Below are 17,436 nucleotides of genomic sequence, written 5' to 3' on the forward strand. Positions count from 1 at the left end.
TTACAGCTTGGGTGAAATTGTGATTCAGAATGGAAACCTCCTTGCCCCTGGGGCCCCACTGTAACTTTTTATCCTTGGCCCCTTAATTTCTCTGCACGGCTCTGACCACAAGTATACCTAGGCTGTGTTGAGCCCCACAGAGAAATCCATATGCACTCTCCTAAAGCATGTACGTATTTGACAGATGGAATCTTTAGATTAGCTTGCTCTGAAGTGTACAATTTCCAGCCTATAGGGGCCCAGATCTAGGAGTGTTATCCCTTCAGAAATTTAACCATGTACTTGCTTATAAGAAAAGCTAGTAGAGTATGTTTCATCAATTGTTTGCTTATGATACACAAATCGTATCATAACAGAAAGATAAAATAGCAAGGAAAAGAACTAAGCTCTTCTGACAACTAATCAGTGCTGCATGGTCAAACTTATATTTGCAGGACTGATTTATTGAATGTGGGAGTTTAAAAAATAATGCTGCTAGAACGGTCAACATCTACAAAGTTCTGCTACACAGTGATAAAATTACCTTGACCACTGTGCTAGTTGAACTCTTCTTCGCATGTGATTTCAGTACAGCTATCTTGCTCAACTGTGTCAAACATACCATAGTTGAAATTCTACGATTACCTGATCAATGAACTATTGCAATTCTGTGTTCTTTAAATCCTAACCTAGCGTGCCAAACTATCCATGTGTAATCTTCGGCTGCTATGTTTCACAGTAATGGTCAATGTAAACATGCAATACTAAAAGTTATTTTTTTACTGCTACAATTAATATTGCAATACTCCATCAGATTACATCGTAATTATATGTGAAGCATATTTAAAACTATAACATTTGATATATACGTACCTGTGTAGATACCGTACCTGTCCAGTCAGGCTCTGGTAGCAAGGCAATTATATGTAGTTCGTCATTTATACTCTACTATTGTTTAATAAAAGCTGCGTGGAAATTCATGAAAAAAATCCATGGCGACTACATCCCACACTTAATTAAACCACACTTTTCTCTCACAAACCCTGGTGAAATCCTATACATTATATCAAGAGTTCATAATAATTGTATGGGGGAGAGTGTCTAACTCTCAGCAAGAGTACATAATAATAGAAGAGGGAGGAGAGTGTCTAACTCTCAGTATAATCCATACAAACACATTGCGCTCAAACCCTCCTACTTCAATCCATAAAACTTCTAGTAATAAATCAATACCTTTAAGTGAACAGAAGACTGTTGATATTTCCCAATTGAAGCTGTAGAAGTGCTACAACCTCCTTCATAGAGCAAGCCATTGGTCATGTTTGGTGGCTATAGTTGATTGCACAAGGTCTGAGCGCAGTGAGTTTGGTGAATCCACTGAAGTTAGACACTCTCCTCCCTACTCTAATATTATGTACTCTTGCTCTCAGTATGGTCTGTACAAACACCCTGCTTAAAGTACACCTAAGTTCACCTTTCATCAAATCAACACCTTCGCTGGGGATACAAAACTGTTGATTAGTGTTGATGAAGGCAAAGCCTTTGTTCTGAAATAAGGCTGAGCTGTTATTTTACGCAGGGTGTTTGGTGAATGCATTCAAGTTAGACACTCTCCATCATACAAATATTATGAACTCTTAATTATATTCACTACTACAAATGCACATTTTTAGCATTAATTCAGCTAGAGACTTGAGTAAAGGAATTTTAACTTACATGGTATACAGCTGCACTGCTGGATTAATGGTATGAAGAACCTTACTGTTGTGGTCATTCATGTGATTTTAGCATAAGCACTTTGGTCATGCATGTAGCAATAAAACATGTTTTCATACTAAATAACAATGGCTGGTGTAGCATAATCTGGTAAGTTATCAAGCTACAGCTACTTCGCAAACAAGCACAAAATGAATTCTGTAAGATGCGTTCTGTGACATGTGAATGACTACAGTATATGTTAGAGATGTTTCATTTATATATCACAAACTAATTACTGCAAATATTACAGTGTATATTTATTTCCATAGTGAACAACTATATAGAGAAATTCCTCTATACAGTTTGTGGATCATAAAAGCGGTATACACTGTAAACTGTAATATGAATGAAAACAATCACTGGTCTGCGTTGAATAAAGCTTGTCAGAGTAGCATTACTGTTTATCAGGTCTTGGTTTAATGTACAACCCTGCATAATGTTCTCTTGCACAAACAGAACAAAATTAGCACTTATATGGCTTACCAATTTAAAAAATTCTTTAGTTACATTACTCTAAATGCTTTTATGGAAAGGCCCGCCTTTTTAGAATAAGATGGATCCTATCAAAAAATTTAAGTTAAGGTTGTACTACATATATGGAGAAAGTTTGGTGCTTTGTCACTTGTGTCCACATTAGTTATAAAGTTGGCTTTAAGCAACCTAACTAATGGTAATTTGACTGCCATTTTCAATACTAACAAGTACACAGGAATTTTCAACTAGAGTAGGGACCATAGCACATCGATAAAAAGTACTGAAACAAGTTGGAGTATAGTGCACATCACAGTAAAACAATAAGAAGTGTTATATCCCTACTGTGCATTTCCATTACGGTATCTTGAGCACAGTAGGGATATCACACTTATTGTTTTAGTTGAAAATTCTAAATTTTTCTGTGTATTTGTTTGTTTACTTTTTTTTGTAAATAATTATTATGACTGGTGAAATCACACATACATGTGAATGGCGCCACGTGCCCCAGCTATATTAATTATCGTCTGAAAAGTCAAAAACTTACGCTTCGTTGTCAGCTATGTTCAATCCGTTACACAGCATTTTGGATCAAGAGCAGCACCTCTGCAATCCATGCACACCAAAAGAAATGGTACCGCGCACCCTAGTTATATTAATTATCGTCTGAAAAGTGAAGTATCCATTACGCTTCGTTGTCTGCTATGTTCAACCCGTTACACAGCAGTACAAATCAAGAACTGTTCGAAAAGCATCTCTGTAATCAAAATAGCCACTACAAAAATATGGACGATTTCCATTACGAAGGGAAGCCATCACATGCTACCACCAAATCGACACTTTTCGCTGTCAGCAAAGATGAATGGGACACAAAGGAGGACACTGGTAAGTCCATGAAGAATGCATTGTATGTACTGCAGTATGCCAAAAGGCACCAGTCAGGTCGAAGCGACGTCAAACAGTGAAAAAACCAAGCCTGTAGTCTTAGCCGTTATCGAGTTACACTAGTCTGAAGGCATCAGTCAGTCAGTTACTTACTCAATCAGTAGAAAATTCTGTTAAATAAATTATTTTTAAAATTCCATAGAAACTTGTTGAAAGCATTTCAGGTCAATCTGAAAGCTTTTTTGGGCTTAGTTTTTCTTAACCGATACTGCCTCATCGTCGTCAGGGAAAATTGAGGCTTTTTTTGGGTGATATAATTCCATTGGCCATGTCTACTCCTTTGTGGTCCCTACTATACAGTTACTATTGTACAGTATGATAGTCAGTATAGAAATAAAGGCAGTCAAATTACTAGCCAATCAGAGGTAAAGAGAATTAGGGAAGCTGCAAGACTAAATGTAGAACACGAGTCAATGATTGCTAAAAGCTTTTTAATCACAATTATTATTGTGTTAATTAACATTTATTCTTGGATGCTCTAGATATCAGCTCTTTTGGTTACTGGTTACTTTTACTATCATGGAAGCATCCTATTTTACAGCCAAGCTGTTTTTGCATATGTGACCGAACCTGTGAAAACAGGGCATGTGGGTACAAACTATACCTCATCACACTACAGCTCATATCTCACTACTAGAACAAGATATATGCATTCTGTAACTTGCATCATACAGCCAATGAAATGCTTACCATGTGCTAAACATTTTGTTGCCATAGCATAATGGCATAAAGAGTTATGAGTCAAGGAAGTGTGAAAAAGTCGGTAAAAATCATGTTCCCACATGCCCTATTTTCGCAGGCCCAGTCACATATGTATCCATTAGAAAAAGGCATTTGTTACACATTTGTTATGTCTTCATTATCTAATATCTCCATTCTTTCAAACCACCAAAAAGCACTCCCATGTTGGTTAAACCAAATTTCCACTCATTCCTTGCCCTGTAGATGTGAAAAAAGATTGGTATTTTTATGGTCATAACTCTGAACATAAATATTGGATTTGCATGATACTTGGTACTGGAATTTGTCTCTATATAGACTTACAAATTTTAACTTGATCAAAAAGCATATCTTGTGTTTATATCAATTTTTGCTAAGTAAAAAAGATGTAAAGAAGTAAAAGGGGAAAATCAAAACTTGTTAAACCAGGCGTGTGCTCAAAGCCAGCTGAAAGCCAGCTGTGGGCACGTGCCTGGTTTACTGAAATTGTTTTTCAAAAAGTGTGTGTGTGTGTGTTTGTATATTTGTTTGTCTTTCCATACCCACGTGAGCAAAACTTTGTTTGCTAAAACAGCCTTTATGTGAGAAATAAAGGCCATGTAAAGTCTGTATTAAACTTCCAGGAAGGTATGCTATGGTTTAAGGTAAATACATATTGGTTTGAAACAAAATTATAAGGACGTGGTGAAGGCCCTTCCCAATGGGCTCTATGGACATCAAAACAACACAACTGGCCTCCTAGGCTACAGGGTATAACAAACTTGTATGAGTTGAAAAGGAGGCGTGCCTGTACATACGCAAACAAAAATGGAGACCAGCTTTCAAGCTTTGCCTGTAGAATTTGCACAAGAGAATGCTATAGACAAACTATAAAACTATTAAGAAAATACTTTTGTGCGTTATTAGTAAAGCAGGTATGCCTCCTTAGCAGTGCTTAGCAACATTATTACATAATTGTACAATATTTCATTGATTATGAAATACAAATTACTATATGTTTCAATTGTGTATGTAGCAACAAAGCAATAAATATTAGTTTAGTACACTGTTAATTAATTCCAGTTAGGTTTGTTTGCTGCATGGCACCTGGTTTTTAGAAGTAGCACAACATCAACTTGTACCTGGACAATATTCAAAATTTTGAATATGGACTGCATACCAAGCAGACAACTTCATCTTATACATTCGGATAAGGGATAATGGAACTACAATATGTGAAAATTGCATTTATGTTCTTCCTGATTTTTTTGGTGTAGAACACTGGCTTCTTGGGCCTTAATTTTTCAGCAACCATAAAAATAATCATTTTAATTTTGTATCCCATACACAGCATTGGGACCATTTGATTGGGATGGTACTGCTGAAGGAGAAAATTTTATTATGGCGCCAGTAAAAGTAATGGACGGTGTCCATACTGGCCTCAAGAAAGGAATCCAAGGTCACCACAACTCCTCCTACCTTGATTCAACTTTATATGGGCTATTTGCATTTTCTGATGCTTTTGATCACTTATTTATGGAATTAATACCAAATGAAACTGGCAGGCTAATTAAAAGAGCTCTTCTGATGATAGTGAATAAACTTCGCTGGTAAGTGTTAGTAGTTAAAAGTTAATTTGTTATTTCATGCTTGAAATCTGAATAAGGATAGAGTTTGTAGGTCATCTTTTAAAATATTAACTAAAACCAGCACAGAGGAATACAGAAATAACAAAAATCAATTCAAATAAATAAGGGGTTGTAGTCATGACAAAGCCACATAGTTTCTTTGCATCCATAGTGAGTATTGAGAAGATAGACCAGTGGGTAAAATGCATTGGAAAGTGTATACAAGGCTAGTGCTCAGAGTTTACAGTGATATTTAAACTTGATTTTTAGGAGAAAAATAATTTTAATTTTTTGACACAGCTAATTAAGTTGAAGTGACTTAGTATGTAGTTTGTGTGGAAAAATAGACTATTATGCTTCCTTTTTATTTTGGTATAGGAAACATGTTGTACCCTTTGATGCTGTTATTGTGCTACGAAAGGAGTTGGATAAGTTTCAACAAGAAAAGGGCCTTGAAAGTGAAGAAAAGGGTATTAAAAGTTTAGTGTATTTAGCTACAATAGTTAGTTTACTTATGCAGATCCAGAAGAATTCCTTAACTTACTCTTTAAGCATATTCTTTATGTTGAGCCATTTATGAAAATCAGGTAATATACATATAAGCTGTAATAATGTATGTACATATACCATCTTAAGCCCTGAAAAAGATGCATCCTTCCAAAAGCAAGTGTTTAAAATGTGACAAATTTAAAGGTGGCAGCCAAGAAGTATGCGTGAACATGTAGCTTTCAGAACATTTATTTAAATGGAGCTATGCATTTATCTGTATTAAAATGTAACAGCAAGAACAAATGTGCAATTTTCATATGCATAGCTTTTTGTTTTGATTCCTTCAATGATTTTTACTGTGCAAATGAAAATTTACAATAACGTTTGTTATTGCTGCAGCATGGTCGAACAAGTGGTTTATTTAAGACATGTAAGAGTAATGGATTTGTTGCACTATTGTAGAAAAGAGAGGTACTAGATTACCAAATCCATAGGGAGGATCGACTGTAGAGATACCATGTCATTGCTAAGGAAAATGTTAAAGCACAATGGAAGCACTCCTAGGATTAGGAAAAGCACTCCTAGGATTAGGAACAGCCCTTTTATTTATTTATTAAGACTTTACAGCACGTCCTACAGTCTGTTTAAAGTTTTTATATAAAGTATTTTTTTGAAAAAGTGCAGAAAGCAGAAAAAATCCATGACTGGACCTGGGTAGCCTCGAACCTGCAACCATCCGATCAATGCTGAAACAGTGGTCAAGATGCTTTCTCCTTGTCAATTTCATGTACATATAGCCATAGGAACTCTAGAGAGTGACTTATTATCTCAAAGTACCCCAAGATGTGCAACTAGAATTAGGGCATGACAGGATTTTTTCTAAGTTTATATTATAAATTGGTCCAAGAGTCCCACTTACCAAATCAGAACACGAAGGCACAATTTCTTGTTTTAGGAACCTTGATTTTCTTTCTTTTTTTAATAACTTACAAAATAAAATGTAGCCATGATCCTTGAGCTTTGACACACATAAAGGACATAAGATGACAAATACCACTTTAGTATGGGAATTCAAAGGTGTCGCTTGATTGCAATATCACAGGAACACAGTTGCTCATTGCTTTGATCCCCAACTAGTTCAATGATACGATACACTTGACTCATTATATTGAGTGACATGAACCATTTAATTGTGAGTTTGGGTTTACAAGTTAGGTTAGGTGGCTCAGTGTAGTTGCTAAGTTTCAACCAACTGATAGTTACTAAACAGTGAATGATCAGTAAAATAATCGTTTGGGCAATGCATGGATGTGTATTTCTATGTCAGCCATTGAGCAGACCATGGAACAACACAAAGAGTACAACTTGATTTAATAGGTGAGTAACTTATAGTTCTAAGTACTTCACTATTGTACTTACTTACTGTCCCACAATACTCAAGTTAGTAGGTTTAATGCAGTGCAAAATGTTTAACATAAAACTAGATCCCACAATCACAATTTTTTTGGCATTGTTTGTAAAGCATAATGACATATGAATAACGTTCTGAAAGCTGTTATCCCACACTATTAAAATCACTATCAATGATCATGAGATCCTGAGTACTCTGTAGTTCTTTCACCTATCAGGTGAGTATGCCTAGAATGATATAGCCTAAAATACCACCCTAAAGCCAGCCTCCTTTTTCTTTCACAACAGCTTAGCAATATTGGTTAGGTGTAATCAAGGCCAGAAATTTCTTCAGAGTGATCTTAAATCCTTCCAACAAGTTTTATGAAATTTATTTTAAAATTATCATAAAATGCAGTAGTACTATGCATATCCACCTCAAAAACACCTCCGCTGTAAAAAAGGGCGCGTCCAAGAAACTACAAGTACCTGTAATCCAATGTAATTAAAAACAGCTCAGTTGTAAGGAAAGACTTCATAAAAGTGAAAATAATTGGTAACTTAAAGAGCTGATATCTGGAGCGGCCAAGAATCAATCTTACTCATACTAAATTTTTTAATCCATGCAAGAATACCTTGCATTGGCTGTAAAAAAAAAGTACACCCATGAAAGTAATGGGCAATTGAAATAGCTGATATCTGAAGCGGTCAAGAATGAATGCTGATATACAACTAATTGGAATTAACAAAAAGTTTAACATTGAACCTTTATCTTTCAGCTGTGTTCTACATTCACTCTTGCTGCATCATAAATTGATTTCTTTTAACTCTAATTGGCTGGTAATTTGGCCGCCTTTTTAATTTTCAGTGTATAGAGCAAAAAAAAGGCGGCCAAATTACCAGCTAATTAGAGTTAAAAGAAATCAATTTATGATGCAGCAAGAGTGAATGTAGAACACAGCTGAAAGATAAAGGTTCAATGTTAAACTTATTGTTAATTCCAATTAGTTGTATATCAACATTCATTCTTGGCCGCTTCAGATATCAGCTATTTCAATTGCCCTTTACTTTCATGGGTGTACTTTTTTTACAGCCAATGCAAGGTATTCTTGCATGGATTAAAAAATTTAGTATGAGTAAGATTGATTCTTGGCCGCTCCAGATATCAGCTCTTTAAGTTACCAGTTATTTTACTTTTATGAAGTCTTTCCCTACAACTGAGCTGTTTTTAATTACATTGGATTACAGGTACTTGTAGTTTCTTGGATGCGCCTTTTTTTACAGCGAAGGTGTTTTTGAGGTGGATATCACTCATTTTTGTTATAGTGATAGTCTCACTGGGGGAACAACAAAATTGTTAAAAATTTAATGGTAACATTTAGATGACCGATATTGGGAAATTAGCAATAATCTTATTATCTTGGAGAGTCAAACATGTGCACCTGTTATCTTGTTTGACAAAGGAATGCACATTACAGGCTGTTCACACTGTAAATTTGGAAGTATGAATTTACAGTGTAGAATAGACAGACTGTTCTATAGATTTATGTTTACCCTGTGGCATTCATTTACTATGTACAACATCTCACATCTGTGGTAAATTTAGATTATTCTCATAATTAGCAAGTGCCTAATTAGTTCACAATTACTACACAGCTAGCTATTGACTGTTCTATTAGAGTATGTTTATCTTTTTTATAACATTATTTACAAAACATATCTGTGGAATACTTCAGGCATCTTATGCTCAAACTTAGCTGAATGTTGACTGGGTGCATAATAAATTACTACACAGCTAGCTATGCATAATTTTGACTGAATTAATAATACAGACAATTTATTGCACAAGCACTGATTGATAGTAATATGATGCAATGCTTACCAGCAGCTATAGTGATCTTACTTAGTTCACTGCAGCTATATACATGTAAGTCTCAGATTACATTTCAAGTGTTTTTGTGTTGTGGCACTGTAGGGAAACACTATGCATCTCTTCATCTCAATAACTGCATCATCATCATATTTAGATCAACTGTTGTAACTGGATTGACAAGGTGTACTGATTTTCTAGTCATATAAAATCAATAAAGAGGGATCAGTAATGAGGATGGAGGGAAACCGACAAGATATCAGATAATTGAACAAGAATTATAGGAGGAACAGTCAAAATGCACTTAAATAAAACATCTCAATTAATGTTCAAAACTCTTTGCTGATACAGTAACCATGAACTGTGCTCTGACAATTATCTTATCATTGCGTTGAACATTATATAATTTGATTCTTAGTGTGGAGCTAGAGCCTTACATTTCCCAGGCCTCATAGTACATGGAATAGCAATTTATACCAGCAGATGAAAGAATATCTTGTATACGTAACCTGAAAGCTAAACCCTAGTGGGATAGCATTTAATAATATTAATAAATAAATACATATAGTCATTATTATCAAGAGTCCATGCAAGCATATAACAAGAGTTCATTTTAATATGGAACTCTAACTATCTTTTGGACAATGTATATAGGGCATCAGAAGATACAACTAGTGCATTGAAATCTAAGCCTTTTTGACTGGAATTAAACAAACTTTCAAACTTGGTGAAGCGAATTTGGTCACTGAAGGACTAGCTAAAAGTTGCAGTATACTTAGCTAAAATTTTCTGAGGGAGTATGTCCCAGAGGCCCAGACTATATAGACCAGTTGACTTAGCCTTAGCTACCACTTTCACCTTACTCTGGTGCCCCTGATGTATCAGCAACATAATAATAGCGATAGAAAAAGCTAGTTATAGCTAGGGGCGGGCATTTGCCCTACCATCATGCATGCGTTCTTCTATGCGACCATATGCATCATTACACAAAAAATCCTATAGCTAGGCTATAGTACACACGTACCGCAATGCTGAGCCATGACTAAGGACAAGTACCACACAAGACTGACAATTATCACGTGATCTATTTAGGGGAAGTCCCTTGGAATGTCCCTGCAACACCCCAGGTGGACACACGTGATACGCGGTTTTAATTAAAATTGAACAAATATTGTTTAAAATGGCAGTCCAAGAAGGAGGGTGAGAGTAACGAGACTGAGTAATCAACATTAATTCTTGTTGTAACTGGATTTCATTTCATGGTGAGGTGTACTTTAATGCAGAGGCCGTACACCTGTACACCGTTGTTGAAGTATGAATGAACCCGTGAAAGAATAAGAGTCAGGAGTGGAAGTTAACGAAACTGATTAGATCGAGGATTAGATCAACATCGACACACACCAATTAACCGAATTTGCAGTATTTAGAGTCCCGCCAGGCGAAAACTCCTAGTAGCTCCACTAGCTCGTATTATCTCATGGCGAGATTGTAGTGACAAGGTGTATGAACCAATTACCAAAAAACCGTGGCTATCTTATCATTTGCCACTTACATCATCATCAGAAGTCTTGGGAACTTTGGCTGCAGATGAAAAGTCAGTAAGTGAATCTGTGTCAGATATCGATGTTTGTATGAAAAGGTATACCCATTCACATGTTCTGGTCTAAATTACTGAATTTATGTACAGTGAAACATATGAAGAAGTTTGCTGCATGGGATGGACATTATTTTGTTTAATCACGGAACACTGTAATTTTCATAAACTAACCTGCAGAACTAATTCACAGTGCTTTTGTAACAATAATGTAGTGAAGGTTAATAATGGCTGTCAAGACATCAAAATAGATCAGAGCGTTCCTTTCCAAATATCTGGCATTCAATTCGCCATAGAAAAAGTAAGTGATTTTCAACCTTAAAATGACGAGCTTAAATTTCCTGATTTCTTTCTGCTATAGCTCATCTTAATCACTATTCAATGCTATTTCCAAATCTGGTTCGGAATCTGAGGTATCTATCACGTGTCGTGGGTTATTACGCCTTTTATTGCACGACCCCAAAACGCTCAATACAAAATGTATGGGGTATTTGCTACACCTGGTCAGTTTAGGCCATTTTGACAAGCCAAAATTTCCGTGAATTGGAGGCATCATTGTACTCGCAGAGAGTTGCTCTACATGTATCAAATTCAGAAAGTTACTGAACAGACTTGAGGTAGGTGGTACAATTTATTTTTCAATTGATATGTATTGGACATGCTGTTCCAGCTGGCATTTTTGCCATGAACAAAAGTATAGCAAATGTCTGCAAACTTCTTGATATGCCTGTCTATTCAGGTCTCTGTGTAACAATGTCAACTGTTTAAATGAATAAAATGTTTATTTTGTGTAAAAGTGATAAATTTAAGTGTATTGCATTTAATGCTCACCTATCTGTTTTTACAGGCAATCTAGTCATAGTGATTCACCCACTAACAGTGGATGTGGTTTTGATACTTAACTCTGGACCAGGTAGGACCTTTATTAGTATTGTGAATTTCATACGATTGGTCTCTTGTGTTGTCAGATAACCAAGCAAGCTGTGTTTTGTGGTGACCATAAACCCAGCTCTAGTGATAATTGGCCAGTTGTCTGATTAGCAGCTTTGACTTAAGGTATGTACACAAGCTCACAGCAATTGCTTTATAAATTGTACTTTTATGCACTAGTGTAACTTAATGTTATTTAAGATCAGGTATTGGTTGTAAAATGGGTTAAACAATATTGTCAGGTATTCACTTAGCTTAAAAGTGGGAATTGGTACAACCCCGAATTTCCTGTTGTATAGCTAAGAAATATATTTACCATGTTGTACATTCTGTTTGGTGGCCACTTGTAGTTTGACAGGTCTCCTGTTTACGTACTTAGGCACCAAAACACATTTACATTACCTCTGGTACACAGTGGCGGATCTAGAAATTTCAGAGGGGGTTTCAGATTCCACTCAACTTCAGCCTAGCAAAAAGTCAAAGACCAAAAAAAAAAAGGTTACAACCTGCTGCAGAACGTCGTAATTGTGATTTCAAAGGCTAAAGTATGAAGTTTTTCATTTTACACCCATGTGACGACTCGTCAATAAATTTTGGGCGTGCTATTTCCAGAGACGGTTTCAGCTGAAACCATTGCAACTCCCCTGTATCCGCCACTGGTACACCAGATTCACTTATAGTCTTAAATATAATTTTTTTAATGTTTAATTCAGTGCCTGCTTGTTCTTTTACAGGGCTCACTTAATGTTGTGTCATCATGCAGATATCCAAGAAATAATCACTTGGTGTTAAACTGATGTTTATTAAATTTTTGTTATGTGTTGTAATAGCATTGTTATGTGTTTACTCTACCACAAGAAATTTTCATAAATTTTGCAGCCATCTTATCCACAATTAGAATAATTGCCTCATTTGTTCTGTCACGGCAGTTCACACTTCCACAAAGCACCATTAGTTTAAGGTGGAGTATAGTGGCTTTCATTATGTACGTAAACTAATGTAGGGCAACAAAGTTTTGTCTGGAATGTGGTTCGTGGTTTGTGACTGTACATGAGTTTTCAGTGGTCATTCCACACAACTTACAAAATATTTCTTGTATCATAAGTGGTGCATGGCACTAAATGGAATATTGACTAATGATTTATGGTGTCTGTACATTCTTCACGCTTTCACACCTTGTTTATAAGACATCTGCCGATTATAAACGCTCGCATGGGGCGTGGCACTAAATGGACTCTAAAAGATTTCTGCTCAAAACGCCTTCCCTAGGGAACTTACGGGTCTGCACGCTTTCACAACTTGTTTGTCAGACATTAGGGCTTGTGTCCACATCGTGTCTTTAAAAGTTATTGTAGGGATTACAGGTTTGAATGGAGAAAATATGCGTAGGGCCAACCAGAATTAGATAATGTCAGGTCTAGATGGCCGGTACAAACACGGGTAAGATGACTGGTATAACGTGACGATACGTGTAACACAAGGTAGAGAAATAAAGTGAAATATGTCTAAATACGACTATATTTTTTATTTTAGCAAGGTCGCAAGAAAACGACGACTAAAGATTATTTTATTACGTAACGCAATACAAATCCATTGAGAGATGTTGCATAATCCAGGGCTAATATTGCAAAACCGGCCCTACACGTAAATAACTCACAGTAGTGGCCGCGTCTTTTAATTGGGCGTGCACTTCGTAGTTTCTTGGCCACGCGCCTCACTACCGTGAGTCTTGATTAGGGATCATGAAAAACTGGGCTTTTCCAGCCAAAAACATCACCCTAAGACCAATTTCAATTTCCCCTTCATGACAGCTTGGCAGCAGCACAGCCAAGCCCAAAACTGTCTTCAGGATCCCTATGGAATTTGATTTATTTATTTTTTTAATTTTATGCTGATTGACTCCAGCCAAGCAATGGATAAGGCTACAGGCTTGATTTCTTCACTGTTCAACGTTGGTTTGTCCCAAGATGTGCCTTTTCACCAACCACAGTGCATACAATATACAGTGTACACATCATGGACTTACCTTTGTCGTCCTTTATTTTCCAGTTCTTTTTGCTGACAACGTGAAGTGTCGATTTGCTATAGCATGATGCAGCTCCCCTGTAGCTGTGTTGGTTATTATGCTTATTCCATAGCTACTGGGCTGATTGCAGAGATGCTTCTCTCTCATACTGTTCTTCATTTGTAACGCTGTGTAATGACCTGAAAACAAAGCATAATGGCCACCTCCCTTTTGTAATGTAATTAATTGTTGGGGCAAACGTTCTGATGCAAAAACTACTTTTCTGGTATGCCTGGTGCCATTCTTTCTTTTAATACGGTATGTGCAGGTTCATTTGTCATACTTATGTAATAAAAGTAAACAAACAAGTAGAAGGAAAAATTAGGACTTTAAAGGATTGAAGAAAAAACATTGTGAAACTAAAAAATGGTGAAACACAGAAGCTTGCCTATATCTGTAGATATACATGATATTGATTCCTGGTGGGAGGATTGGAGGGATCTATATTTTTGCTGCTGTTTCTACTGTTGTCCCCATGGTACGCTGGCATAGGTCCAGGATGAAATGCTGGCTCTCTGCTGTTACCATCAAAGCTATCATGCTCAAGTGTATTGTTTACCATAAACTTAAACGTAGACCTTCTGATCATTTAACCCAAAAGTACAAATCATTGAGGAATCTAGTGCATAAACTCACCAGAACGGATTACCGGATTTAAGCTGAGAGTCTATCTAGTACTTTCAGCACTGACCAAAAGTGCTTCTGGAACAAAATTAAGCGTTGTCGTCATTCTGTTCCTCCAATTCTTAGAAATAAGTTGTTGTTGATCTCCGATTTAGACAAGACTCATCACTTCAATGAGTAATTTAGTTCAGTGTTTGAAGATGTTTCATCTCTTGATCTCTTTTATAAAGAATTAAATGTTTATGATTCTCCTGTGTTTTTGGACCATGTGAAGACATCAACGAGGAGGTATTTGAACTTCTTTCTTCTTTAAAAGTGAATAAGGCCTGCGGTCCTGATAAGATATGTGCTCACTTGTTGAAAGAAGGTGCTGCTGAGTTGTCCCCTTTGTTGACTGCAATTTTTAATAAATTGAATGTTGTTTTGCCTTTGGATTGCGTGAGTGCTAATATGTGTCCTGTATACAAGAAAGGTGACAAGCGGTGTGCTTCTAATTATCGCCCCATTAGCTTAACATGTTTGTTAGCTAAAGCTCTTGAGAGTATTGCTCATTCCAGATTATATCATATGCTTGCATTTTGTGTGACAATCAATTTGGGTTTCATCAACATAGATCTACTACCTCTCTTTTGTTAACTTCTGTTGATGATTGGGCTAAGATTTTAAACTCGCGTCATAGTGTTCATTGTCTGTTTTTGGATTTCACCAAAGCTTTCGATTGTGTACCCCATAAGAGACTTACTGAAATTATGGCTGTATAGGGTAGTTGAACTGGTTCAGGTGTTTTTTTGACTACTCATAGACAGCGTGTGGTTTTCAATGGTTCATTTTCTTCTTGGCTACCTGTGATTTCTGGGGTGCCTCAAGGAACTATTCTTGGTCCCCTGTTATTCATTTTGTATCTTAATGACTTGGCACAGTTTGTAAAATGTAAGTTCAAGCTTTTTGCTGATGATCTCACTTTGTACCATCAGATTATTTCAAATGCTGACTGTTTTTATCTTCAAGAAAATCTATATGCTCTTCCTTAAAATTTAATAATGCCAAAGGTGGTTAATGCGTTTGCAGCTCCAAAGTGTGAAGCTCTTTTTACCTCAAACAAGCATTATCCTCCTACGCACTTTCACATACCTCTGTGATGGTCAACCCCTTCAGTGGGGTAGTGTGGTGAAATATTTGGAAGTTTACACCAATCAACATTGACATGGACAAATCATTTGCGGCAAGGCTACTAAAGTTTTGAACCTGCTACTTTGTTATATTGTTGTTCACAATGTGTCATGTAAATGTTGTATTATTTGTTTAGGGGTGTTCTTATAGGCCCTTTAGCCTTCTACTTTCCCCTGTGAATTTCACTAATCAATCAAATCAAATCACAAGTGGACATTTAATCCCTAATTCAGTTATGGTTATAGACTGAAGTTTAGGGATTGAATGTCCACCAGTATATCTGCAGGTATAGACATCCTTCCTTGCTTCACCACTTTTTAGCTATTCCCTTGTTTCACTACCTTTATTTCCTTTGATCCGTAATCTTTCTATTTTTTTCTTTCTACTTGTTTATCCCTCTCATCGCTACAACCGCCATATGGCGGATTCGATTATAAACACCCGTAGCACCACATTCTAAACATTCTGTAACTTCAGTCAAGCATTTTAGTAGCCCCTGCGCTTATCCTGTAGTGGGCATGCCCTTAAGTAAGCAGGAACAGGGATAACCGGTCTCTCGCACACTATTGCGCGGCTAGATGATGCAATCGCGTACTTTTGGAACATCGGTAACAAGCATTGTAGATGATTCTTCGACGTCATAATGGCACTACTAATAAAGAGAAACAGTAAGGAGAGGGATTATATAGATTGGTGTGGCATGTTGCTACTTTTGTACACCTCGAAACAATGACCTTGTGCTAGGCTTAAGTCTATTATGCTCCAAAATCTTCCTATTATTCTTTCTGGCACTTCTTTTTTCATTCACCTATTATGCTCAAATTTATTCCTGAGTCTACCTATTATTCTCAAATTATTCTCAAATATGTGTGCCAAATTAGTATTTTTGTTAGGGTTTTTAAGCAAGTGACTGCTCTATTAGAATTATGGACTCGAAGTTGACTGCTCTATTAGAGTATCTCGATCGTTTTCACCGTTTTTATGCTTGCACTGTTTTGGTAGTAAATCTAAAGGATTTTTACACTACACCACAACAAAAACTTATAATTTTGTACCAATTATTCTTAGAATTCATCCGATTATTCCGGAATATTCCCCAATGCTTTTCAGTACCTATTATTCCCGAAATTATGCCGGCATAATAGACGCATGCCTACCTCGTGCTTGTATGCGCATGCACACTTGCTCAAATGCTGGAAAACCAGACTTAGAGATAATCGCTTCAATTGTAAACTGGTTAGTGATGTTTATTGTGTCATTATAAACAGTGCTAGCCTGTAAAGTAGTGAAATTTCACGTTTGGTTTTGCTTAGATTGATTTTCGTACTTTAAAGTTATATTATGGATTTGTGCTTGTGTAAACAACAACTTCATAATAAAATTCCTTATTCTATAGCGAGTAAATTGATATAGTTTTATAGGATTATATAATATGATGTGTAAGTTATAGCAGTTTAGAAACAGTAGATTGGAGCCTCTGCAAATTTGGAGGTGAAGGGGTTAACTGAATTTTCTACTGTGACTCCTCCAGCCAAGCATAACTCCACAATGGATAAGGCTACAGGTGTGATTTCTTCACTGTTCGACGTCACTTCATCCCAAGAGGTGCCTTTTTGCCAACCGCAGCAGCTACAGTGCATGAATCATGGACTTACCTTTGTCCTTCTTTGTGTCCCAGTTATTTTCACTGACATTGCAAGGTGTCAATTTGCAATAGCATGTTACAGCTTCCCTGTGATTGTGTTGACTAAATGCTGTAGTTTCCGTAGTAAGTAAAAAAGGCACTTTTCGTACTGTTCTTCATTTGTAACACTTAACGGGCAGA

The 17,436-nt window shown here is 36.4% G+C and overlaps 1 protein-coding gene and 1 long non-coding RNA gene across 2 annotated transcripts in view; both read left to right on the top strand.

The window, feature by feature from the left end:
• Nucleotides 1–17,436, top strand: part of LOC136264421 (ubiquitin carboxyl-terminal hydrolase CYLD-like) — a gene marked incomplete at its 5' end in the record, with an annotated part of 96,928 nt that overhangs the window by 22,463 nt on the left and 57,029 nt on the right. Inside the window, 3 exon segments of the mRNA XM_066059149.1 lie at nucleotides 5,204–5,462; nucleotides 5,859–5,950; nucleotides 6,001–6,067. Of these exon segments, the coding sequence (XP_065915221.1) occupies nucleotides 5,204–5,462; nucleotides 5,859–5,950; nucleotides 6,001–6,067 (418 nt within the window).
• On the top strand, nucleotides 9,998–12,634 carry LOC136264422 (uncharacterized). Its single transcript, XR_010705106.1, has 3 exons — nucleotides 9,998–11,735; nucleotides 11,791–11,878; nucleotides 12,487–12,634. It is a non-coding gene; the product is annotated as an uncharacterized lncRNA (long non-coding RNA).

This window comes from Dysidea avara, chromosome 8 (genome assembly GCF_963678975.1).
Source record: "Dysidea avara chromosome 8, odDysAvar1.4, whole genome shotgun sequence".
Taxonomy (NCBI): domain Eukaryota; kingdom Metazoa; phylum Porifera; class Demospongiae; order Dictyoceratida; family Dysideidae; genus Dysidea; species Dysidea avara.